This window comes from Curcuma longa, chromosome 3 (genome assembly GCF_044706935.1).
Source record: "Curcuma longa cultivar G26 ecotype Majalengka, Jawa Barat chromosome 3, ITB_CL_G26_1.1, whole genome shotgun sequence".
Lineage (NCBI taxonomy): Eukaryota > Viridiplantae > Streptophyta > Magnoliopsida > Zingiberales > Zingiberaceae > Curcuma > Curcuma longa.
Window position 1 is genome coordinate 6,740,972 of NC_133863.1, and position 25,526 is coordinate 6,766,497.

The window sequence follows — 25,526 nt, forward strand, 5'->3', positions numbered from 1 at the left end:
ATGATTTTTAAATTGCGGCCCTCCAAGTGCCTAAGGTTTGAAAAAACTAGTAAACATATGAGTACTTAAGTTCAAGGACTTTAAATTAAATTTCCAAACTATTCCATAAATTGCAATCGACTCCAAATTCTTTCTCTAAAACATGAAAATTTTCACATCTAATGGTTCAAAATTTCATAAATAACTCTATACATTCTCAAAATTTTAAGATAATCCTTTAGCTTAAATAACTTTTAACATTAATCTTTATTAATATTTTTTAATTTTGATGCTTCTAATTTAATTCTTCAATTTTATTAATACTTATCCAAATATCACTCTTGTAAACATATTTTGACTATCTTGATACATATACTTTCTTAAATCTCAAACAATTATTAAGGACCCACAAAATAAAAGTATAAAGGTTGGCCTAAAAAGGCATTGGATGCTAGAATTCAAAGAAGAATGATTATATAAAATAACTTTTATGAAAGTGCTCTGAGAATTTGACAAGTCAATTAAGGCGAAGCAAAGTAAAGGAAAATGACAAGTCATTTTCATTTCAAGAAGCATATGCAAAGAAAATTCTCAAATTCTTTAACATTGAGGATATTTAATTTGATACATCAAAGGTATACTATTAAGCTGTGGTTTATTGGCTAGCTATTTGAATTAGGATGATTGAAAAAGTACAATCAAATTATTGCACCTTCTATGAAGAATATGTAATGGCATCTTTCATGTTCATGTTCTTATATCCTGTCAATGTCATATATATGATTGAAGTAATAGGATCTTCTATGCACAATAACATTTTATTTTATTAAGGAAGAAGTCGGCATGCAATTGCATCAACAAGAAAATATTGTTGGAGAATCCTGACCAATATCGCATGTATCTATAGATAAGATTATATATTATGGTTATTTGTATCGAGTTATTGAATAAGAAAAACTCCAACAAATTTCTCCTATTTCTTTTCCTGGCTGCTTCTTCTATTTTTCTTTGAACTAATATTATTTCAACTGCACATAGTTATATAGAAGATAATTCAACAATTGTGAAATAAATTGAATAAAAGAAGAAGGAACTAAACGACAAGCTTTGCTTGCTATCAGAAAATACCATTACAGGTTGGATAGGAATACATGCATGCTGGAAGACACATACAGAGAACTGAAACCAAACCAAACTAAGAGATGGAGAAAGACCTCAGTTATATATCCATTCTTTTTTTTATTTGTCGACTAATATGCAAGATTAGAAGCATCAACTCTGTAAACACCATGCATGCAAGTTTGGGCTCCCATAAACAGGAAGATCAAATGAAAAATCACCCTGCAAATGACAACTCTCTAGTTCAAACAAATCGGAGCTAGAGTCGCTCCCTTCACCATCTTCCTCTAACTCCTTCACCATCACCAAGTACTCTTCTTTATGATCTCTTCTCGCCATCAACTCTCTGGTACTCATTGAATTAGACGATGCTTCTTTTTCATCATATTTAACCCCGTGAGTTACTACTCCTTGATGATCAGAAGCAGGTTTCTGGTAATTCTCGCTTGGTTTGTTCCTGCAGTAGCCTTCTTCACTTCTCTTTGTGCTAACATAACAACTGCCACCGCTACTGCTGCTGCTTCCCCTCTTTGGTTGCACCTCCAGTTCGAGATTTCGATCCGTCTTCCGCGATCTTTTCTTGTACAGTTCTAGTGTTTGTCTGAAAAGGGAAGTGAGGAAGTTAGCCATCTTACCACCAGGCCACTGTTGCTGCTGCTGCTGCTGCTTCTTGTCCTTGCCATAGTTTTTATCAGCCAATCTGGTCTTGATCAGGGTATCTAAACTCCTCCTGCCCATTACTCTCCTGTGCGCCCTTGCTTCTCTCGTGTCCTTCCTAAGACACAAGTCATCATGGACGATGAACCTGCCGGAGAAGTATTGCGTCGCCTCGAACACGTCGATCTCATCGGAGTCGACTCCTCGAAGATGAACAGCCCTAGACATAAATAATCCCCAGCTATATGGTGGAAGAAAATATATATAATGTGTTAACTCCTACTGCTGCACATGGGCTAAGGCATTGAATGCTCCATAATTATATAGCAGTTAGCTAGTCATGTCTTCAGGTTTATCTGCGTGACTAAGTATCTGGATTTTAGATTTGCATAGGGAGGGGAGGACCACAGCCACATCCCACAGGGAAGAGTAGATGTGGTCAACAAATTGAAGTCACATGTTGGATACGTCGTCATGCATCTCGATCAACTGTAATCTTTAGTCATTCATATACATGCATGGCTCATCCACACCTCTCCATCTGCAGTTGCTTTCTTTGGGTGACTGCATCTGGTTCAGAGTCCATCTGAAGCCGCGTCTTCCACTAATTCAAGTCGTAGCTTTGGGGCACAGTGCTGCTTATGTAGTTGCTTTCTTGTGCTTGCATCCATACATCGAGCAGATCATTGCAGACATATGTTGTTGCTTTCTGTAGCTTCCATCCATTCGTCCGTCGAGTGTGGTCAAAATCTTGGATCAATTCTAAGCTTGTATTTTTCTTACGTCTATTTTGTGGTCACAAGTCATTTTGTGTTTGAAGCAATTAATCTTCACTTATCAGTCTGGTGTGATTCACAGTTTACCAATTATGGAAACTAATTTATTGTTTATCTAAAATATCCTGAATTGAAAATGCCCAATGCAATCAGAAAATGCCTTCCTTTTTTCCTTGAATATCAGAAAATGCAATCAGAAAAAACTTCTGCTTTATACTCATCTTGAATTATCTTTTCAGTCTCATTGTAACTTTGTTTAGATCATAAGATAGAATGAGACGATCTACAAAATCAAGTTTTAATAAAATTAGCAAATTATCATATTAAATTATCAAATTATATTCTATACTCAAGTTTTACTCTCTACAAAATATTAATTGAAATCAATCCAAATCTTAAAAGAATTTATATTGTATTTATATGCATATATATTAAAGACATTATGGCTGAATATATCAAGAGTACACACATAGGATATACATTACTGGAAAAGAAAAAAGAATATTGAGATTTGAGGCAATCAATCACATTAGACAGCTACTTTGCTCTGTCCTTTTAACATATCAATTATAGAGCGACAATGCTCGGAATTTGCCCACGATTAATAAAGTCGATCTTATTCAGCCTCACGCAACAGAGGACTTGCTCTGGGAGTTCCTCTGGTTTCTGGGCCTGAATCAATTTTGGAAAGATTACACAAATAAATATCAGCAAAATGCAAATTCAGACATAAGATATCATAAAGACCAAAAGCATCTTTTGTTCTTTTCTTAGCAATCGGGGTTATATGTATGAAACTATTTGAACTATTATTTCAATAGCTATTTTATGTTACAAATTAGTCAGGATGAACTGAAGGTTCTCAAGTTCCCAAATAGGGAGACATGGGATCTTGCAACATGCTAACAAAAATGGCATCAAGATTTCATAGATTCATTTCATTTTTTATATTTCAAAGTTGAAAGTTGTTTGCGAGAGCATATTTATGGCCGTTAGGCAGTGGAGAAGAATGTGTATCTCACTTTTTTGCTACTTAAAATTATTCAATTTCTAAGGGTTTCCAATCTAAGTAGGTAGCAAAGAAGCAAAGACAAGAGAATACGCATGGTGCTACTCAAATTGAAAGGAAATGTGTAGAATATGAATTAGACTTACCTGAATTGTTAAACCCAAATCAAGGATCCCATCTTTCAAACGTTCTCTAAATGCTTCTAGACCCTTTCTTGATATGTAGCTGAAGCGATGTATATCAAGATCGATCTCAAAGTAATTTTCACCCTGTAGCAAAACAACTTATGAGACACTACTCACAATTCATTATATAACTGAACAAAAGATTCAGTTTACACTTCTAATATGTCAAGATGCACAAATGTTAGCAAGACGCAAAAGGAATTTCCAGAATGCAGGTGATGATGACACAGTACTGCATATCACAAATGCAATATACAGAAGCATATGCAGTCGACATTAGAAATTAAAATACTTGTGTTGAAACTTGACTGCAGAAAAGTAAACTAATCAATCCATCCAAATCATAATTTCCTGTAGAGAAAAAAAATATAGATCTTGAGTGGAATATTAGGAAAGGGGAGAGGCAAGAAGGAAGAAGGAAGGGATCACAAAATTACATAAGGATCATGGATCAACAATTTAATTTATTGAGTTCCTTTTTCCCCTCCTAGGAATTATCCATCCAAGTAATGTTTGAATGAGTTGAAAATTAGCTCTCTTGTTCATCGACTCAAGAATGTTTGAATGTAGTTCTGACTTGAGAGAACAGGAATGTATAATTTGAACCTTTTCCTCACAGAACTAGTTTTTCAGAATATTAGTATCCCCTCAAATCTTACCTTGCAAAATAGTTAGTTCTTAACTATTTATGGTTTAAATACCTGATAAAAACTGTGTTGAGGACGTGAAAGAACAGGCTTAAAGTTGTATCCTTGTATTAGCTTTCTTTCTGCAGAACTCAAATTAAGATCCTCTGGGTTAACCAACCCACCAAGGATTTTCAACCTCTCTCTAAAAGGGGTGGTCGTTTCCATTGCAAATCCTTTATTCCTTTCCATTTCATCATCAATAAATTTCTGCAAAGATCCAATTGTGCACCATAATTGCTGCAATATTTTCAACCAAAAGAAGTTCAGCAAACAACAATTAGGAGTGAAAGAAACATACCCTTATTAAGTGTTGGAAACTATCAGAAACCTCTTTATCATAACATTCAGATAATTTAAAATATAAGACTAAGCTCATTCCTTCCCCATCAGTATCACCAAGAAACATTGCAGCAGGATAAGTAGGCATCTGTAAGAAAATGTGAAATTAAGTTTTACATATAATTGACTACTCCAACCATAAAAAGTTATGAAACATTCCATGCCTGAATATTAACAACAAGAAGTGAAGGAAGTTTCCCATATGTCTTTACTTGAGGAAGTTCAAGGTGTTGAGCAATATGATTTACTTTGCATGGGCATATGAACAGGTCAACACCAATTGGGTAATATGGTGCATAGTTTGGAGCAGGATATTTCTTCTTATCCCTTCACAGCAAATACATATGAGAGATTATGCAAGCACAAACTTTTTTATTAACATGCAAACAAAATACTAACCTGAAGTAGCTTTCTCCACGAAGTTCAAAAGTTGATGGATCAAGAAAGGACCAGCATCCTGCTGTTGGCTTTTCCCCTGGGGATTTTGGAATTACTAACCCTCCTTTTGGGCGAAGTAAGAATTTTTTTGTTTCACCTATATGTTAAAAAGGATGCAAAAATCAGCTTCAAGAATATGCAAGATAAAATTGACCAATTTTGTCATTTAGGCATCAAAATACTTCGGAGAGAAAACAAGTATTACTCTGCTCTATGAACTTTTGTAGTTATATTGCCTAAACGGCAAATCTAGTATCCAAATTCAACGCAGTGAGAACTATGACAAAGCAAGCTACAAAATCTGGACCAAGCATATACTGACTGCTATATACACCAAGGATTCTTATGAATCCATGCAGTAAAGGCTTAAATAATATTCATATTTTAGTTATGTTCAAACCAAAATGCATAAACCATTATACTGCCTGGAATACTGATATCATATCACTCCAACAAACAACCCAATTTGGTATCTATAGGTACTTGGAAACTTTTATTGTACGTACTCTAAACTAGTAACAACCTTAATGACTCTTTGGTATAATCTCCCACCTAATGTAAGTCCCAAACTTGACCAAAACATGTAAAAGTTCGATAAAACAAACAATTCAGGTGTCAGGATAATCTGCACAGAACAAAGTGAAACAGTGTATCAACCATCCACCATACTGCATTATTTGAAATAAATATTTAGGGTAGAAAACATTTAGATACTAGGGCAAACACTAAAAGTTTCTTTGTGACCCTCAAGACAACATTACAGACAAGTAAAAATACTTCATAACTTTGTTTCTTCTGATAATACACCAACAACCAGTCTTAACCCACTAGGTGGGCTCGGCTAAAACAGTCTAGCTATAAATTATTATTTTATTCACTATTTCTGTTCATAAAATTTACTAACATATGATGCTTCCAGGATTTCCCACGAATGAATTAACTTGGACATATTATATATGAGCAACACAAAAATTGATATCCCAATCCCCTATGATCCAGGTTTTCTTTAAGATTAAGTTATATTATCATAATAGATTCAATCTGTTCATAGCACTGGTAACAGTTTTAGTAACAAATACAGCAATGGCATATATGTGTGTGAGCAAGCGCATGTATTTAAGAAATCAGATGCCAAATTATAAACTTACAAAAATCAGTAGTTTCTTCTCCATCACAGGACTGCCTTTTGTAAGAAAGCCTGACAACAGTTGACGTACTCGTTCGATAGATCTTATCATTGAAACTCAAAGAAGAAACTAACCTACTTAAACGACACTGCATCTTGTTCACAAGAGATTGTTCTTCTGTATCATGTCTTTCTTTCAAATCCTTAAAGCTACCATGTGATTTTTCAAGTTGTTTATTCTTTCTAGAAACTTTTTCTGCGCCATAAAATTCAACATCTTCCTCTTCATCCTTGCTTGAGGGCTTCTCCAATTTACCTTCTCTTTTCAGATATTGTTCAACAGCCAATGCCACTGGAGTATGACCACAATCATCCAACTTACACAGTGCATCAACAACACGTGAAGCATTTTCATAATGCAACATTTGAGTCTCCTGTTTTTCTGATGGCGTACTATCTAAAGTAATAAAAGAGAGCCATTGTCAGTACTCTTTTGAAATGTCATGTGATGCTTTCATTCATTCATTCAGCATAAAAATTTACCTCCATCTACACTGATGAAATCATCATCACTATCAGACTCGACTATGCTGACAGAATCAAACCATGTGTCTTGACATATTCCTAAAACATATCTTGTTAGTTTTATATCAAGAAAGAAAAGGCAAAGTCATACTCATACACACTGATATTGAGAGATAAAACTATACTGAGCCTTTTAAATTCATGTATAACAAGGCAGCAGGATTGGGAGAAAATATTTGTAAATTTTAGAAGAGGAAAAGAATCTGCAGATACTCAAAGTCAGGAATTTCTCCCACTTTGGGCCAGAATCAAATTCAATCAGCACATAAGTTTCTTGTATAAAAAACTATAAGAGAAAAACTGAATAATCCAGGAAAGATGTAGTTAGCAAGTAAAGGTAAAAGTGTGAAGCAACTAGGAGAAGAAAATGGTTGCGCAAAATGCAGAGAGGTGAGAGTTGAAATTACAATTATGAACAGAGAGAAGGAATAACAATGAAACACGATCAAATCCAAAGCAAATTAATTGATAAATATACGAAGAGAGGAGAGTTGAAATAGTAGTACCATGAACATCCACTTGAGTGTGGTGCCACTGCAACTGAGTTAGATGGAATTTCATATTCGAAATGTCTGTTTTTCGCCTTGTTTTCCCAGCAGACTCAACCTGAACAAACTTGCTCATGGAAAATTCAGGTAGAGGACATGGAGGCTTTCCATGGTGTTTCCTCGAACGGCGAGAATACTTGTGAGACCTGGGTCTGCTGTTTGTCCTTGATGTGCATGCACCCATTTTGATATGTCTTAAAAAGCCACAAACAAGGATGAATACTTAACCAGAATTATGAACTTAAACACAATTATTATTTTGCATGACTGTGCACGAATGAAGATAAATAGATAATGAACAAGTTCACTATTAATTAATTTGCATTGTAAACAAATAGAGAAGAAAATCGATGAAGCTCATGTCCAAATATTGGCATCCCATTGATAAATACAAACCATGTTCATAGTTTTATATAGATGAAACTCAAATTGACGAGATATGCCTCCTCCTCCTCCTCCTCCTCCTCTCTTCCTGCTCAATTCCACCTTCCGCCTACCAATAAATATCATTGCCACCATGTATCGACATGGCAACATGCCACGAATTCACAAGAGGGACAAGACAGAATCAAAGTCCAGATAATTATATTGAAAAGAGGACTTCAGAAAGTTGTTGTATAGGAATATAAGGAAGAAAAACACAAAAAGCACCGTAGCATCGTCCCAGGAAATAAGGCAGAATACACTATCAGAAAAGAACCAGAAGTTATAAAAGGAACTAGAAGGTGTAGCTACGGTAGACATGCATTGAATTTTCAGAGGAAGCTATGGTACAATTCAAGCTTATGAGGCAAAGCGATCAAGATTCAATGTAACTTTGGTTAAAGAAAGAGAAATCAATGCCACGAAAGATTGCATTTTGAAAGTTACATCTTCCCACCCTTCGATTGAACGAAAGCGAATTTTCTTTTTCTTTCTTCAGAACAGGTTTTTTATAAAAAAGAAAGAAAAAAAAAAGAGGGAACAAAACACGAACTTATGATTTAAGACGGCGTTGTTTGGGAACAAACCTTGAAGGCGTAACTTGGGCCGGAGGGGAAGGCGTCTAATGATCCAGGCAACAAATTAGCAAGGCATCGGCCGGTGCAGAAAGCTACAAATAACGATTGTCTACCCGATAAAAATTGAGGACATGAGTAAGAAGAGCAGGCATCCCATCGATGTCCTGCCCTCTTCCTCTTATTCGTCTCACGGCGAAGTGGCTGGATGAGGATCGAGGATAATAAGAAGAGCGATCAAGCACCGGGGCAATGCGAGCTTTTTATAGGTTTCTGCCACATTGCTTGCGCAACCTTGAACGCCTCCCTGGATCGAGCAATAGTCGGAAGCTCGACGGCGGCGGTTCGTCCCACGTGGAGGCGGTCTCCCGCCTCCGCCTTTAATTTGGGGCGAGGCGAGTCTCCTTCTATTTTAGCTAGCTCATACATGGAGGTAAGGATAAGTATTCGATTAAAATCGAACTAAATCGAATCGAATTAATCGAAAATCGAATAAATTGATTTTTTTCGAACCAATCGAACCGATTGAATTTCTCAATAAAAACCGAACAAACTAAACCGATATTTTATCGATTAATTCGATTTTCGACCGAATTAACCGAATTTTTTTTAAATATTATAAAAATTTTACTAATAAATTATAAATTTATAAATTTATTTACTTAAAATTTATAAATTATTTTTTAATTTAATTAATTCGGTTAATTCGATTTAACCGAATAAGAAAATTTAAAACCGAAACCGAACCGAATTAACCGATTTTTAAAAAAAAAAAATAACCGAATTTCCGAAATAACCGAACCGAATTAAAAATTCAGTTCGGTTTGATCGATTTATTCGGTTTAACTGAATTTTTGCTCACCCCTGCTTGAGGGAGGGAAAGGGAAATACAACATCGATTTGTTCCTTACAAATTCCTATTTTTAGCACTTGATTATTAAAAGAAAAAGTTAATGAGTTTGAATTGATTGATTATAACTTAGCTCCAAACTTCTGCCTTTTGTTTCAGATTCATTTATTTTTCATTGAAGTCGTCAGTTGATAAAAGGTTTCAATAATTATTATAAATAACATCGACTTTAAATAGATCTATCAATAGATTTTAATTGATCTATTATAATGTTTTACAAGTTATACCAATCTAGTGGAGTACTTCCCAACTCGAGAATCAATCAAACCGCCCTGATGAATTATACATATTGCTTTACCAATCTAAAAGACTAATATAATCGATATGCATAGGATTTGATTTTCATAATCTATAATCATTCTCAACCTACTAAGAACAAGAGCTAGCAAATGTTCTTTTTTTAAAAAAAAAAATACAAAATATCTGACTTATGGCAACAAAATCAACACCTAATCCACTTTCTTGTCAGCGTTAGTAACTTCATCTTCTGCTGAATTGCTACTGCTCTTCTCGGTCGATGATTGTGATTCATCGTACTCCAGCAACTGAAAATATTAAGAGAAACTAGGTCATCGAGGATGAGGGATCAAATTCTCAACCCAACAATCAAACACAATAATACTACCTGCATCAACAGATTATGAAACTAACGCTTCATCTCATTAGTTAAGAGACCAAAACCAAGAAAATGTCACCACACAGCTATGACCTTCATAAATATTACAAAGATACCCAAAACAAATTGATTAAATCAACTTTTTGTTTAAGGAAATGTGGATTCTTGATGCATCAATTATTCCTACACCAATTAGCTGAATTATATATATTAAACCTTACATAATCCTCCAAAAGAATAGGAAAGCCATTGAGCTTTTTTCCATTTTTGAATTCACTTACCTATTTGTAGGAGTTAATAGCATAAGTGCTCTAAAATTGGCGACATGAAAGTTCACGTTACAAAAGAAAAGAGATCTAGAACCAACCGATTTTACTTCCCCATTCCATAGGCAATGAGCTGCTAAAAATCCAATAACTCCCGGAACTATATACAGCAAAGCAGGCTGCATATGGCAAAACAAGTGGTACGCATGAGCTTAGAGAAAACACACTGAACAGATCATAGTAAAATACAGCTTCAGACATTCACCTGTGCAGCTTGGAACCAGTTCATGACTATGATGGCAAGGACCAAACCAATAGTATAACCTAAAAAGGCACTATTAAAGTATCGTATTTGCTTTCCTCTTGAAACATCATAGCGCAATGCCAAGGCAATGAAAATCCCTAATCAGAAGCAAACATTCCAAGGTGTGAAAAAGAAACATAAATCACAGATGGTTGTGAGGCCGACCGTGTGGGGCCGCTAAGGTGGCGGATCCACCTTTTGCAAAAGAAAAAGAAACATAAAGAAAACTATACTAAAGCCTTGTGAAGCAAATTGAAGATCAGAAAAATTTGGGAGAAAAAAAGGAACTAAATCAGACATTTTTCATTTCTCTAGAATATTATTAAACAATATACCCAGCAGGCTGGGACTGGGCACCCCTTATCGATGTCCCTGTCGGCCCATGACAACCCGTGACATGTCCTTGCCTGCCTGATCAGTCCATTATAACACTTCTTAGTTCCACAAACCCCTTTCTCCAAAACAACAAATTTGGGTCGTCAAATTAATTTCGAAAGAGTCCTTACAGTTGATGATTCATTAAATCAGGGTATATATGTGTACAAAATGAGTGATTGGGCATTTGAAAATTGGAAAGGTATATTCTAGGTTGTTCTAAATACCTAAACAACGAACTTATCCACAAAAGTTAATGATTCAAGAACTTTGTTCCTGATTCAAGAACTTTCGTTAATGAAGCTCCATCTGTCAAAAGTTAAAAGACTGTTTAAAAAAACAATCAAACAAGCACTTAACGAGTCTACTAACAAACTTGTCCATGAACCTTTTGTATATAACCCTACTAGGAATTGTCGATAGTAGCCTGTTAGTCAGTAGTGGCGATGACACCAAGTTTCTCCTAGTAAAGTTAACACTAAGTTCCATTCTAATAGCTTCACGATAATTATAGCAAAAAGCACCTTCAAAATTATATGTGCTTTCACCTTACTCCAAATTTGGGTTAATAAAATACAAAAACATGATTTCAGCTTTAGAATTAGATATTTACCAGGAAAAACAATATCTCCGAGGCCAAGCATGGAAAATGGTCTTGCTGCATCAGCAGTTGGAAATAGCAGCTGTTGGTAGCACATAGGAAGTAAGTGTATGAATGATAGAAAATCAACAATCAACTACCACAATTAACTGACCTTGATGGGAGCATCAAAAGATTTTGCAACACTAACCATCACTGGCGTGAAGAACACCCAAAAGATATCATAAAAGAATAGTTCAACCTTAACATAAGAGATGAAAGCCAATAACAAATTAGCTGGTGGAAAACAAGAATCTAAAGATTTGGGGGTTTGTATTATCCGCATGGCATAGAAAATAGCCATTTCCTCCATTTTACTAGCTGCAGATCAGTAAACAGATAGAAAGCATATAAGAACAACATAATGACAATACTAAATAAGATGAAGCAACAGAATCAAGACATGTTGAAGACCATAGTTAGTGTCATTTCTGTGCTGTGCTTTGGCTGTAAGCATAGTATCTCAGCATTTTGAGGAATTTTCCCACCAAGTTATTAAAAGACAACAGGCTTGGTGATCCTCTTATATCATGGAGTGTACCAAGGCAAGTAACCTTCCATGAATAAATTATAATATCTTCTTTGTTATAAACTTTTTCCTAAACAAGATGTATGGGTTTGGTACCCAGAAAAACAAGAAATATATTATGTCAAAAATCTACAAGATCCAGGCGATGAAAGATATGAAACTCACATTGCTGTGAACAAATAGCATGGCAATTTTTGACTCTACTGAACTTATGTAAATGAAAATCATGTAAAATACTATTAGATCTAATTTTAAGGGAATTGCCTCAAAGCGTCCACACATATCTTTAGCATTTTTCTGCTTTTCATTGTTATCTCCCAATATTTGAGCATCGGCTACAAGTTAGAATGGATGTGAAGGCGGTGCTGTATACATTAGCTATTATTTGGAGTATGCAGTTATTCTGAGACAAAGTTAAATACATCAGGAATTAAGTTAGTTCGCTATTTACCCTCTCAAAATAGTGCAGGATAAAGTCAGTTCAAAGGACATACTTCAGTGGGAGGAAAAGAACATGTATTTTAACACAAATGCTGGGGAAAGAATAAATTTTCTCATCTCTTACCAAAAGAATGGCACCAGTTTTAAATGATCCCAATGGTAACATCTCAATCCCCTGAGAAAAAGGAGGAGGTAGAACACATTCAGGGGAAGTGGTGAAAGAAAACATGAAAAATTAGCATGTTGAAAATCTTATTTTGACATACATATACTCATTTATCCAGTAAAAAAAAAAAATCTCTAAATGTTTGCAACAGAAGAAATGGATGAGTAACATGCTAAATTGTTACTAACAAATCTATTAAGATGTTCTGTCAACATGTTTGTGGTAAACTCTGTTTGAATATATATTGTAGCTTTTTCCCATACTAAAAACTGATAAGCATTATCTCAGAGACAGAAAATTCAAAGTAGAAACAAAATGAGGTAAGCAATTCTGTTACATAATTCCAAAATAAAAAGTATAAACTCCTATACAATATTAATGTTTCTGAGAATGGGCACATCAATAGTTCTTCCATCTAGGAGACAAGTATAAAAAGTGAAGGGAAGCAAAGATGAACCTACTCGAATAAAAAAATAAGAATATAATTATTTGTGTGGTCCAAGCCTAATAATATTTATGTAATTGCTTCATACTATATCTTATGTTGATAGCGCTGAAAAGTGTGAAATTAATAAAAGCAATAACCAGAAAAAAATATTGTAGTTGTATCTAGGTTTATATGTGGAGAGACAAGTCTTTTCACAATCAAACCACAAGTATTATGTAAAATATAAGAAGTACAAGATATAATATCAAAAGGAAACAACAATAGCGTAAGTATTATGTAAAATAAAGCAGTTACAAAGAATACATTAAAAAATGGCAAGAAAGCCAATAACACATCAGTACACTACAGAGCACATGTAACAATAGAAGTCAACAAAAGAATCAAATTTTTTTTTGTTTTAGGAAAAGAACTAACCTGAATGCAGAATGCAATTCCCAATATATTGTTTGCGAGCCAATGTTTTTTGAGAGCATACCAGACACAGAAGAAAGTTCCAGGTATTGATGCAACAACTTGAGATCTGGTGAATTCCAGAGAAGCAGCTGCAACCAGGAATATTGAATAAACAATTAGGAGAAAAATTGCCATAGGCCACAAGGCAATCCAGATATATGCTTCAAGGAAAAGAATAGCATCCCTAAATTCTTTAAACACAAGTCATTGCAATCTGGTTGCAGTACAAAAGTCTAAAATGTACACAAGACGAGAAATATGTTGGTCATAATGACATGAGAGATGGATGATACCATGACTTTGGATTTCTACATGTAGTGTACGATCAACAGCATAGTTTTCTTGTTTTGCAGAATAAGCATGAATTAATACATCCAGAAAATTCAATTTCATAGTTCAAAATTTGAGAACTTGAAAGATGGATTGTGCAATGGCAGCTAATGAATAAAAGCTCACGAATTTTAATAACTTAAAGAGTATGTAGCACTAAATGGAATTAACCAACAAAGAACTCCAAAAGTATGATTGTTGTTGGATAAGGGCAAGATATAGAAAAGTGAACAACCAATCATACTTATCGACATAGACTTTTAGTACTGAACTTTTCATTTAAAATATAAAACAATTTTTAAAGTCTCAAGCTATATCAAGCTAATCAACATTACACATACACTAATTTGGCATGATATCGAACCAAAGATAATAGCTAGAGAGAGAGAGAGAGAGAGAGTACAATGGAAATATGGAGCACACCAAATGATGAAGTTATCATTCCATTGTTTCGGGAGAAAATGTTTGAGTGCTGGTAATAATGTTGCCCTGCATACCAGTTTTAGCAACGATTGAGGTGCTCTTAGCTATTATAATAGTAAATATCATTGAGTGATCTCATCTCAAAGGAAATGGCAGTTACATACGAGAGATCCACAATCCCAAGAACAAAGAAGTAGCATGTCAATACTGCATTAACTAGATCTTTGGAGAAGAACTTGAAAAGAAGAAACTGTGATAACAGCATTGCACTTCTAACCAAAGGAATCCACATGGCACATTCATTTGATATTGTCTCCTGCAGATATTTCATGTTTTAATATTGATACAGTTACTAATTTAATCCAACAAACACTACAAGCAAGTTATATACAGGCACTAAAAGAAGACAGAGTACTCACTGAAGGTGGTGTTGGCTTGACTGACCGATAGCAACCAACATAGACAGTTAGACATGCTGTCAAAGTTACATTGATATTGGGATTTACCTTCACAAAAAGTGGCGCTAAAGTCAAACCTGTAATGAAAATTTTAAAATATAAATATATAGCTGAAGGGCAATGAATAAATCAACACATTCTAGAAGATCGATATACCATAACTAAAGAAAGTTTCCAAATAAAATTCACAGGAGAGTAAAACTTTCGATATGCCAAGTTACAGAGAAAAGAGCAAAACCAAAGGCAACATACCTAAAAGAGCAAAGTTCACAACTCTTTCATGTGTTCTCATTTTATCAATTCAAGCTCAGTGGCAAGTCAGAATTACAAGTACAGTTGATCGAATACAAGCTTGGAAGGAAGAGAAGTCCTTGTAAACTTCAAATTTCAAGATTTCAGCAATAAATATAGCAGTGGATTAGGGTGTCTTCCTCCCAAATTTTAAGGCCTGCAAAGGGAAAAGCAAAATATAATCATAAAAAATGAACGCTTGTTTCGCATACAAATCAAACACCCGCTGACAATTTGTAGCATAACCAATACGACATCAATGAAATTTAAGAACTTTAAATTTTCCACGCTGATAAAGAAAATAACTTGAGCAACAAGACAAGAGATCTAAACCTATTCCCTAGAAACATAAACAGATATGAAGGTCAACCATACTCATTGAACTCTTCATGTGCGGCTCGGTCAAATTATTAAATCACCGCATTCAAGAAAGAAGCAGAATGTGATAAAATATAAAAGGTTTATCTTATCAGAAGTTGTAGTTTTAGTTTATCGATTAACGTCATAACTTATCCTAATTTTAGTTTATCGCTTAATTTTTAGATCCTATTAAATAGGAGATAAGGTTGAAATCTTCTACTGTAAAAGGCCTATTTATAGGCTCAGCTTCTCTATTCTATTCGGTGAATCAAGTTTGCAAGCTTTTTGTTTCTGTCTCTTGCATTTTCACTTGGCGCATTAACAGAATGAACCAGCAAAAACCACTAGAAAGCAGGAACAATATAGAATTCAACAAGTACTACCAAAACGCCAAAGAAGCGAAGGGCACAACCCCCCAAGTTACTCCCAAAATATGAAGCTGTTGCCCAAGGCACATCCTCCAAGTTTCTCCAAAAAACAATGGTGCCGTCGGACCCAGCGTAATTACCTCCGATCTCTGCTAACAAACTAGCAGTAACTACGATGTCGTAGATCCGAATGTAATTCGATGGCGTCTACTATAGCACTAAAACACGAGAAAAAAAGAACAAATTTTGGAGATCAGACGGGAGGGAGGAAGGGAAGCCATCGATGACCACGAAGCAAAGAGACGCTACCATTGCTTCCTAGGACGGAGGGAGTGAAGGCCCCAAATCGGGGGCCAGGATCTCGAGGATTCGCCCTGTAAAGGAAACCCTAGATCGAGTACTTCCGATTCCTCTCACCTCTTCCCCTCTTCCCCTCTTCCCCTCCGTGACGTTGAAGGTGTCGACCTGCGACGTTACTTTTCCCAAAACGCACACGGGCAGCGGTTTCAGCAATTCAACACCTGGCCGCGCCCAAATCCCACCCAAAGCCGCATGGATTTGCTCGCTAATCTAACAAACTCGGAGGAATCTGCCTATCTGGGAACGCTGACACGTCCATTGTTAAGCCTCTAGCACGCCATGTAAGCACGTTCGTTCGGCTCAGCAACTTCCTTAAAAATTTAGTCAAAAATCTCATCACGATTAAAGACACCCACCGCTCTGCACTGTTGAGATCCATGTTCCAATTTTTGCCGTCCAAGAAACTCTAATCACGTAGATTAACTGGCCGATACCTTCTTTCTTTATCATAAAAAAAGTATATTCTTATCCGAATCGAAGCCATCCACGTTTTAGAGGTCAAATAGGATTCTAATTGATCTTGCTTTAGTGAGTAGCCCACTGTTTTGAGGAAACAAAACGTTCGACGTTGAATTCCATAAGAAGGTTTGATTCCACGATTACGGCAACCGCAACTTCCCACTCCGCCACGCCATTAATTTCCCCACTACTTTGCGATTCTAATCCTGCCTGCCTGGCCTGCCTGCCTGCCTGGCCTGCTGCCTTCGCTTCTCTCTAACTCTCCCTTTCTTCCTTCCTTCCTTCCTTCCAAACCCAACCTAACCCAACCACTCCACTCCTCCAATTTCCGCTTTCGCACGCCACGAATTTTTATCATGCTTCAATTCTTATATTCGTCATCTTCATCCGTAAAGAATCAAAGGCATCGTGTTCAAGTGAAAAAATGAATGGGAGATTAACAAATAAAGAACAATTACAGATCGTAATTCTAACGATCCTTGAATTTGTTTTAAACAACCAAAGATGGCAAATTAGCTAGATGAAACTGAACCAATTTAGGGTCGGCGACGGCGATTCGACGTCGCCGTCTTTTGCCGTCAATAGGGAAGGCATCATCGTCAACGCCAGTGGGCTCAACGACTCCTCTTCTTTCTGCAGATTAACCACGCCGCCTTCGGACGGAGTCAACGGCCGTGGTTTCTTTGCTGTCAACGCCAGCGGGCTGAGCACCTCCTCCTCCTCTTTCCCCTTCTTCTTCGGCCTGATCCGCCCTCCACCCACAGCCCTCGACGTCGCCAGAGACAGCAGATTCAGATCCAGCGTCAGGTTCCTACCGGAGCTGGCCGCGTCGGAGGAGGATGCTGCCTTCGAGGCCCCGCTCGCGGCGGCGTTGCCATTTATCACGCCCTCGTAGTGGCACCTCATGTGGCCGCCCAGCGCCTGCCCTGTGGGGAACGATTTGTGGCACACCGCGCACGAGTGCGCCCTCCCTCCTCCCGCTCCTCCTACGGCCCCGATGGCCGATGTGGAAGCCACCTCCGCTGTCGGGGCCACGGGCTTGCGGTGGCGGGTCTTGTGGCCGCCGAGCGCCTGGTAAGATGGGAACGCCTTGCCGCACACGGAGCACTCGTAGGATTGAGGAGTCCTCGCCGGCGGGGTCACCGCGAGATCTCGTCGAGCGGTGTTGCCCAGCTGCAACTGGGACACCGGGCCGAGAGTAGATCCCCGGACGCCGCGGGAGAGCATCAAAAGACAAAGGGCGAGGTGCTCCTCATCGGAGCGTGCGTGGCGTTCGGTGATCGACTCGTCGGATGAGGAGGGGGAGTTGGAGGCGCGGGGGCGCTTGGACCGCTTCCCCTTGGCCCACGACTCCAACTGGTAGGCTTGCGGCGGCGGAGGAGGTGACGGTTGCTGTGTGGGCGTCGGCGTCTCGCCGCCATCGTCTGAAGGAACCATCGCATCCACGGCCATGATCGGAGTCACCGCTCAATCTCTCGATGAGATTAATGAGGGAATCTTGAGGAGTTTGCGAGTATTGTTGGAGGCTTGAAGCAAGCAAGGAGATCGAAGAAAAGAGAACGAAGAAGAAGGTGAAACCTGGAGAGACGTATATATAGAGAGAGGAAAGAGGGTTGCGGGTGTGTGAGACTGGAGTGGCGTCAAAGTTTGGAAGCTGAGACGGCGAGGAAGAGCAAGTGTTATAAGAAATATGAGAAATGGAACGCTTCGTTGGTATCTTTCTTACTTCATGTGTTATTAGTCTATATCGTGGGCCATGTGTTCAATATGAAATAGCAGCCAAGGTATGTCGAGGTATGCGTCACAATACGGTGGGATATGATCGCTACTTTTTATTTTTTAAAAAAATAAATAAATAAAAAGGAAAATGAATAAATAAAACACATCCATTAATTTGTTAACATTTTAATATTATTGAAAATAGCTTTTTTTTTAATATTTTCCAAAAACCAATATTAAGAAAAATATAGTAAAATTAAAATTTTAGAAATATAAACAAAAATACAGTGGATTATTTCTATAATTGTCGATTTTCATGTAGAGGATGACATGAGGTGAGCGGAATGAAGTGAATTTAAGACAAACTAACATTGGAAAATAAATAATAAAATTGTTTATTTTTATTGTATTTTATTTATGGATATTGAGACTAAATATGAAAAAATAAAAGACTAAATCCACTATCCCATAGCTACATTTGAGCGTTGCGCTAATTAGGAATACTACATGAATGAATTTGACAAAAATTGATTGAGTTTTGATAGCCCCTGGGTGTAATTTGGAGTAAACGTGGCCATGATAATTGTCCTTAGTTCGGCTTTGTCTCATGTAGTATGAATAATGGGTCGGATACCAAAACCCATTGTCACAAAAATGAAATTAGGGAGCAAGTAATACATTTTGACTAAACAAGGGAACGAAGCTCATTGAGCTAGTTGACTAATTGATACTGATAAGTTCTGCAATCTGATTAACCTCATAAGCTGTTTCAAATTGACATCAGCAACTTGAAAATAACTTAGGCATTCAGGAGATCGTAATCGTCTAATTTCTCATTGTATTCCATCACTTTCTTCCTAATCTTAGACGAGTCCACCCAAGTCACAAAATCCTCCATGTTCTTTGTCACCAAATAGGCTGGGTCTGTTACCACATCTGGTCCCACTCGGACATGGCCTTGCTCAATATACGTCACAGCTTCCCTTAGATGCTCAGCAAACTTGAGGTATACCAAAACAGAAGCCAGTCTTCTCCTGCAAAAAATGGAACAAAGTTTAACTTATTCAAAGATCATATCAACTCCATCTACTATGCGATCAAAGTTGGTGTGAATGGATGTGCTTGGTAAGAGAAGATTTGAAAGGCTGTGCATTAAGCTGTAGTTTAATCTAATGAGGCACCGAGAAGAGCAGCAGATGATCAACACTGTCACCATGAATTCTCAAAGCTCATTTCCTTTCAAAAGCTTCAGACTGATCATATGAGTTGGGACTCACAAGTCCAATTAGCATGAGACTGTGGTAAATTAATAGTCAGTCAACTTCAACTTATGTTGTGATCCGACTTAGTGAGATCAATATTTCGAATTACAAACTGATTGCCCCAAAAATATGATATATATATATATATATATATATATTCTCTGGTGGCATGGCTTGTTTACTTGGATGAATCAATAGGAGAGAGATGAATGGAATGGAAGGAACAAGAGATGCACCTGTGATCATGTGTGTTTCTTTTACCTTGTCCTTCTTCCCCTTCTCCCTAACAACACAGTCAATAAACTCAAAAGCTCACCTAATTCACCTAGGGTTGGAAAGAGCAACTTACTTAATCAAAGGACTGGAAAAATATTCATCTATTTAAATTGATTAAAAAAACACACGCCTGAAGTAAATAAAATGTAGTGGAAAACTAACATGGCGATGCTGCCATTTGATCTTGACAATCAATGAAAATCATGAAACTTCATTGGTTGTCCTATCTCTCTTCAATGAATTCTTGTCCTAAATATCTTATTCATCTGGTTTCAAGGCGTTTTGATTGCATTTCTGACAGTGAATTGAGTTCTGTCAACCTTCTATCTTTAGGTAGGATTCTTACTCTTCCCTTTGGGTGTTCCCACCATCAAAGAGAGGTGACAATGTCATAGTTTCAGGGAGTAAATTGCTGTGATGCTTTGTTTTTCTTGATGTTGTAATCATAAATGCCAGATTTTGGCATTGATGTATAAAAGTGTTTCTCTATGCTGGTAAGCTGGTTGGGGTCAAAATAGTGAGTTTCATAGCTGTTTGAAACACAGCGACTGTGCAGAAAGAGGACAGTAAGTTCTAAGAGGTGTTTCTTTTATTAAGGATTCTCTCAATTACCTGTGTGATGATTGACTTCTATGGGCTCCTTGCTTCCAAAAGACGATGATATATAACTTAATTCCTCATGTAAGATCTAGCTAGTAGAATAAATTGTGTATATATTTAGGAAGACAAGTTTATTTTAGTGTGAGATGAACACTGTGTTTTATACATCAGTAAGTGCAAGGACTTTGGTTCCTTAGGAAGACAAGTTTATTTTAGTGTGAGATGAACACTGTGTTTTACACATCAGTAAGTGCAAGGACTTTGGTTCCTTAATTTTACTAATCGGTTTGTGTGATGAGTGTAAACTATTTATGGTCTTCTGATTCTGAGAAATCCTGCAACAACATTCAAATTATAATTTTATAAATACAACTAATGTTAAGTTCTTAATGATGATCACATATGTGCATCATGTCTGCATGTGCCTATATAGTTATTCTACTGCATACAGCCTCAATAAGCTCTTCAAATCCTTGACCTAAATGTTGCCATATTAACTTAATAACTTCTTGCAACGAAAGGATACAACCATTCCTTACAATAATAGCTATCTTAGAATTTAACAATTAGCCCTGTATATCTAATATCTATACTGCTTGGAACTCTGAACTCTGTTTCCCTTGAAGATATATATTCTACTGCAATGGAAATGGAAGACTGACAAGGTTAACTCAAGGAGAATGCACATCTAGAGAATTTGAATATGATTTTTGGGATAGTGATGTCCAATGTAAGCAGCAAAAACTTGAGGAAAAAATGCTCAATCAACAGCATAAATGGTTTCTACCAATTAACTTCCTTAGACAAGTACAGACCATATAATTGTTAGACCTCACAGCCAAGCAAAGAACAATAAACAATTGGAGAAAAATTAAATTAAAATGTAATTAAAATTAATTCTTTTAAGTTTAAAAACAGCTCATTTGTAAAGCTTCATCAAAATTTTTGTAGCGTAAGAAGTGATCACCACCGACATAATATAAAACTTTAGCAAAACTTTTTATTGTTGAAATTACACCTGTCACACAAAGATCCACTCCTGTGTATGGCCCTCTACATTGTGTAGGTGATTTGAAATCCAATTTTTTCGGCTTCTATAGTATCTCATGAAAAATTTCACCACCAAATATATATTTAAGTATGTCTTAAATAAAAATTCCTAGTCCCCCAGAAAGATGACTTGAGTAAACTACCCAAAAATTGACATCTAGACATGGACAAACAACCCCAAGAATGCAGAGAAACAAAGAACACTAGAGCATGTTGTATCCAATAGTCAAATTGTAGCAGTTGATATTTGAATTTCTGGATGAAGTACAATGATAAAATACAGAAAAAAAGAGAGATTAATTCACAAGGTGAATTCAATTATGTACTAAAAGGAGATTTTGAACTTGTCAATCATGATCAACCAATTAAAGAAGTTTGAAATTAAACATGAGACAGCAACGATTGATTTAACTAATGGGAGTGGTTTCTTTTACCTATTAGCCTAAACAAATATAGAGTGTATGGAAAATAAATAAAGAACCCATCTACTGTCAAGTGTAAATTGTTAGTTGCTTCTTTTATTTGTCTCGACAAAGAAAATCAAGTAAAAAGCTTCCAGTTAGACTATAGCAAAGTAGATCAGCTTACCTACAGAATGAGCTTACTGACAGTTTATGGCACTTTTCCAGGCTCTTTTTTGTTGAAATTACACCCATATTGTAACTGAAAGAAAAAAAAACAAAACAAATAATAAAAACAGACAGAGGAATCAACCAACATATTTATGAAACAACAATTGCATGTAACAGAGGTTTAAGTGACATAATACTAAAGTGCACAATAACTGGCAAAAATAATCCCTGATCTGAACAATGACAAATGACGACGATGGTCCTTATAATGGCATATTAATAATTGCACATTAAACTACATCAGAATAGACAGTTGTATCCCTTGATGGCTTTGATTGAAGTCTTTTGCAAGCCCATAAAAAAACAAAAAAGCACAATGCAATAAAACTCAGTTGTTATTGCAATCTGTCAGAGGTAAACATTGCATACTGGTGATATCCCACAACCCTAATTTATCAGCTCAAAAGCCTGCAGGTGATAGGTTTGCATTGCAACAGTTGCAATTCAAATCAATTCTGGAATAGCTAAGTAGAGAAAAGTCCACAATAGAAAATGCAACAAACTGCAATGGACCTAATTTTCTAGTTATTTGTTTATCGAAATGGGCTTACAGCTTTTCCAGCAGTCCATCTGTCATCTGAATTCTGAAAGGATCGCTAGGATCCATTTGCTTCAAGATATGCACTAGCTTCTGAACCGCCAGACATATACTTGAGTACCTAGAATTGAAAATATAGAATTCCTATGAAACTCCGTAGTGAAAAAGGTAACTACTTGCCAAAGATTGAAAAGGAATATCACTTCTTGTAATCATCTCTTTCTGCGAGGTGGTATCGGCGCGTTATAAGGGCTTCTCGGTGGCCGCCTTCGCGTTTGTACTCAAGGAAGTTAACTTTCTTGAGAAGCTTCTTCTCATGGAATTTCAACTTCCTCATCTTCAGTAACTTCTGCGATTGATTACTGATTAACGGTCCGTATCTAAATCGTATCTATGATTTTTGGAGGAGGGAAAATATTAAGCAACCCGAGAAAACCTGAAAGAGAGAAAGCTCACGAAAGTCTTGGCGATGTAGTTATCGGGAAAGGTGAAAATCGGCACGGAGAAAAACAGTCGCCGGCGAGGAGCAGAACGGAGCTGAGCACAAACTAGAGACGAAGAGGAAGTTTTCGGGCCGCCGTCGCTAGGGTTAGGGTTTTCAGTTTATTTGGGTTCTGAAGTTTATTATATTTTTTAAATTACTTTTAATTTCACTAAAATGCTGAAGATATTTTAATAACGAGTCTTTTAAGACATTTTCACTAAAATTTTATTAATGTTGACAAATAGAATGAACTTTTTTAATTAACTAACGCTTTCCATGATAATTATAAAAAATAAAATAAAGACTTTAATTTCTATATAAAAAACATTATCATATTAATAAATTATTAAAACATATTGTAAAGGAATTAATCATATTTGTAGGTATGTCGATATATTTAATATATCATGATTAATTTCTTCTAGATTTTGTTGCACAATTTTCCAAAGAAAGAAATTTATTTGTGCACCCTGAAGTCTATCATATTTTTTAAATTACTCCCTATAGTTTGATTTAAAATATATATCAGACAAAGATATTTTAATAACGAGTATTTTGAGACATTTTTCACTAAAAATTTATTAATGTTAATAAATAGAATGAACTTTTTAATTAACTAACGCTTTATATGATAATTTAAGAAAATAAAATAAAGACTTTAATTTTTATATAAAAAACATTATCATATTAATGAATTTCATTAATGATGTGTTTGCCATATTTATTAAAGATAAAACTAATAAAAATGAATGCAAATTGAATAAAAACATTTTCTAATATTTGTTTTTGATGACAAATTGAATCAACACAAAATACCACGCAGAAACATATCAAGAGCAACACGGCAAAAGCAGAAGAAAGACACAAGAGACACAAACAACAACTAAAGGAGATCGAATTAAGTGGATAAAACAAGATGCCAAGCTCACACTCTTCCTAGCTCATGTCAAAAGCAAGCCTCCAAAACGCAGCAGCAACAGAGAGCCGCCAAGCTGCCATGTCCAAAGAGTTAATTAAGAACAAACAATACGTTTGATTTTGAAGAGGAATAATTATTTCTGAATTTTGATTGTTTTTGGCAGAATTAATTAACTTTTTTAAAGGTATTTTTTTAAATTAGATTCTGCCTCACCATCCCTCGACGAAGGAAGGGCTCCTGCTTTGCTGCTTCTGCTCCTGGGGCGGTGGCTCGGAGGCGTAGGTGGCCGGAGGGTAGCCCTGCGGAGGAGGGTAGCCGGCCGGTGGATAGCCTTGCTGAGGAGGAGGGTAGGCGTAGCCGCCGTGCCCAGGCGGCGGATAGGCGTCATTGGCGGCGTACCCTTCCGCCGGATATCCTATATATCACCAAGTTTCATTCAGTCAAAACAACAAACACCGTTAGGATACAGATTCTCCACCCCCAGTATCGCGAACCACCAAACAACTCATTGCCATCGTCACCTTGTGGCGGCGGGACGCCGACGGGGGGTGGCTGCTGGTTGTAGTAGCTCATCCTCCTCTTCGCCGATAAGAGAAGAGAAGAGAGCAACGTCTTGGTGCTTCCGTAGAGAAGAGATTGCGCTTTTTTTAATGTCGCGGAAGAAGACGCCGCCGGCGGTGCGTCGAATCCAACGATGAGAACTGATTAAATCGGACGGCCAGGATGCATTGATGGGACGCTGATGGGAGAATCTGGACCCTCCGCAAGTGCGAAGCTGGAAAAGGTGTCCCGGGTTTGTTAATTTCCAAGGCCCTTCGCTTTGGGTTCTTCAATAAAATCAACGGCTTTTATGGAATCATGCTCGCGAGAAAAGGACGTTGGAACAAGGGCGTTAGGCGTCAATTGATGGAAGATATTTACTTGGGAATACTTTTTATATCTAAATTATGAAGATGTTTATAATTATTTCATAGAATAATAAATATTTGAATTGATGCTGGGCGAACGACTGACCTCCTAATTTAAGTAGGACGTGACAATAAGAATGCTAAAAATGTTTATAGAAAAAGACAGATTTCTTCAGATAACATAAGAATGGATTTATTAAAAGTGATTAGTTTAAGATCTGTTTAGCAATAAATTAATGGTACAACGACAATTTTCCTAACAGTGTCGGTGATTGACGGCTGGCTTCCTCACTTGGGACACGGTGCATGGCTCCGTCCACTCCCAATGCGACTTGGGCCAACGGGTAGGGCAGTCCCGTCATTAGTTGGCACAGCTAATCCCAGGATATTACTTTCTTAAAATTATGCCAAAAATTCCTTTTGCCACCGCACAAGATGCGAGTTCAGTTACGGAGTTACCGGTAACAAAACGAGTCACACTGAACGACTCGGA

General features: G+C 36.7%; 6 protein-coding genes across 9 annotated transcripts; all 6 read right to left on the minus strand.

Annotated features, from left to right (window-relative positions):
* Window positions 1-1,168: 1,168 nt before the first annotated feature.
* Window positions 1,169-1,983, minus strand: LOC141823571 (uncharacterized). Its single transcript, XM_074710872.1, has one exon. The coding sequence runs from the start codon at window positions 1,981-1,983 to the stop codon at window positions 1,252-1,254; it is 732 nt and encodes a 243-aa protein (XP_074566973.1). The 3' UTR covers window positions 1,169-1,251.
* Window positions 1,984-2,980: 997 nt separating this feature from the next.
* On the minus strand, window positions 2,981-8,773 carry LOC141824240 (uncharacterized). Of its 2 annotated transcripts, XM_074711489.1 has the most exons (11): window positions 8,461-8,773; window positions 7,409-7,644; window positions 6,861-6,941; window positions 6,453-6,774; window positions 6,340-6,389; window positions 5,153-5,288; window positions 4,918-5,080; window positions 4,713-4,841; window positions 4,427-4,621; window positions 3,687-3,809; window positions 2,981-3,203 (listed from the first exon to the last, which is right to left on the minus strand). In XM_074711489.1, the coding sequence occupies exons 2-11, from the start codon at window positions 7,632-7,634 to the stop codon at window positions 3,099-3,101; spliced, it is 1,530 nt and encodes a 509-aa protein (XP_074567590.1). In that variant the 5' UTR covers window positions 7,635-7,644; window positions 8,461-8,773; the 3' UTR covers window positions 2,981-3,098. The 2 variants fall into 2 exon arrangements, with proteins under 2 accessions (XP_074567590.1, XP_074567589.1); XM_074711488.1 differs by having other exon boundaries at window positions 6,340-6,774.
* A 904-nt stretch (window positions 8,774-9,677) lies between these two features.
* LOC141825049 (signal peptide peptidase 1-like) lies at window positions 9,678-15,605 on the minus strand. Its single transcript, XM_074712421.1, has 11 exons — window positions 15,060-15,605; window positions 14,769-14,884; window positions 14,514-14,665; window positions 14,330-14,415; window positions 13,558-13,685; window positions 12,654-12,704; window positions 11,675-11,761; window positions 11,533-11,602; window positions 10,506-10,642; window positions 10,342-10,419; window positions 9,678-9,903 (listed from the first exon to the last, which is right to left on the minus strand). The coding sequence occupies exons 1-11, from the start codon at window positions 15,097-15,099 to the stop codon at window positions 9,808-9,810; spliced, it is 1,041 nt and encodes a 346-aa protein (XP_074568522.1). The 5' UTR covers window positions 15,100-15,605; the 3' UTR covers window positions 9,678-9,807.
* A 1,456-nt stretch (window positions 15,606-17,061) lies between these two features.
* LOC141825181 (zinc finger protein ZAT6-like) lies at window positions 17,062-18,190 on the minus strand. Its single transcript, XM_074712565.1, has one exon. It carries the CDS (start codon window positions 18,095-18,097, stop codon window positions 17,162-17,164), a length of 936 nt encoding a protein of 311 aa, XP_074568666.1. The 5' UTR covers window positions 18,098-18,190; the 3' UTR covers window positions 17,062-17,161.
* A 902-nt stretch (window positions 18,191-19,092) lies between these two features.
* Window positions 19,093-23,312, minus strand: LOC141824912 (uncharacterized). Of its 3 annotated transcripts, none has more exons than XM_074712259.1 (5): window positions 23,179-23,312; window positions 22,926-23,071; window positions 22,736-22,843; window positions 22,141-22,215; window positions 19,093-19,398 (listed from the first exon to the last, which is right to left on the minus strand). In XM_074712259.1, the coding sequence occupies exons 2-5, from the start codon at window positions 23,057-23,059 to the stop codon at window positions 19,164-19,166; spliced, it is 552 nt and encodes a 183-aa protein (XP_074568360.1). In that variant the 5' UTR covers window positions 23,060-23,071; window positions 23,179-23,312; the 3' UTR covers window positions 19,093-19,163. The 3 variants fall into 3 exon arrangements, with proteins under 3 accessions (XP_074568360.1, XP_074568359.1, XP_074568358.1); XM_074712258.1 differs by having other exon boundaries at window positions 22,926-23,068; window positions 23,159-23,312; XM_074712257.1 differs by having other exon boundaries at window positions 23,159-23,312.
* Window positions 23,313-24,077: 765 nt separating this feature from the next.
* On the minus strand, window positions 24,078-24,723 carry LOC141823030 (uncharacterized). Its single transcript, XM_074710307.1, has 3 exons — window positions 24,647-24,723; window positions 24,339-24,540; window positions 24,078-24,198 (listed from the first exon to the last, which is right to left on the minus strand). Exons 1-3 carry the CDS (start codon window positions 24,696-24,698, stop codon window positions 24,153-24,155), a joined length of 300 nt encoding a protein of 99 aa, XP_074566408.1. The 5' UTR covers window positions 24,699-24,723; the 3' UTR covers window positions 24,078-24,152.
* Between the last annotated feature and the right edge of the window lie 803 nt (window positions 24,724-25,526).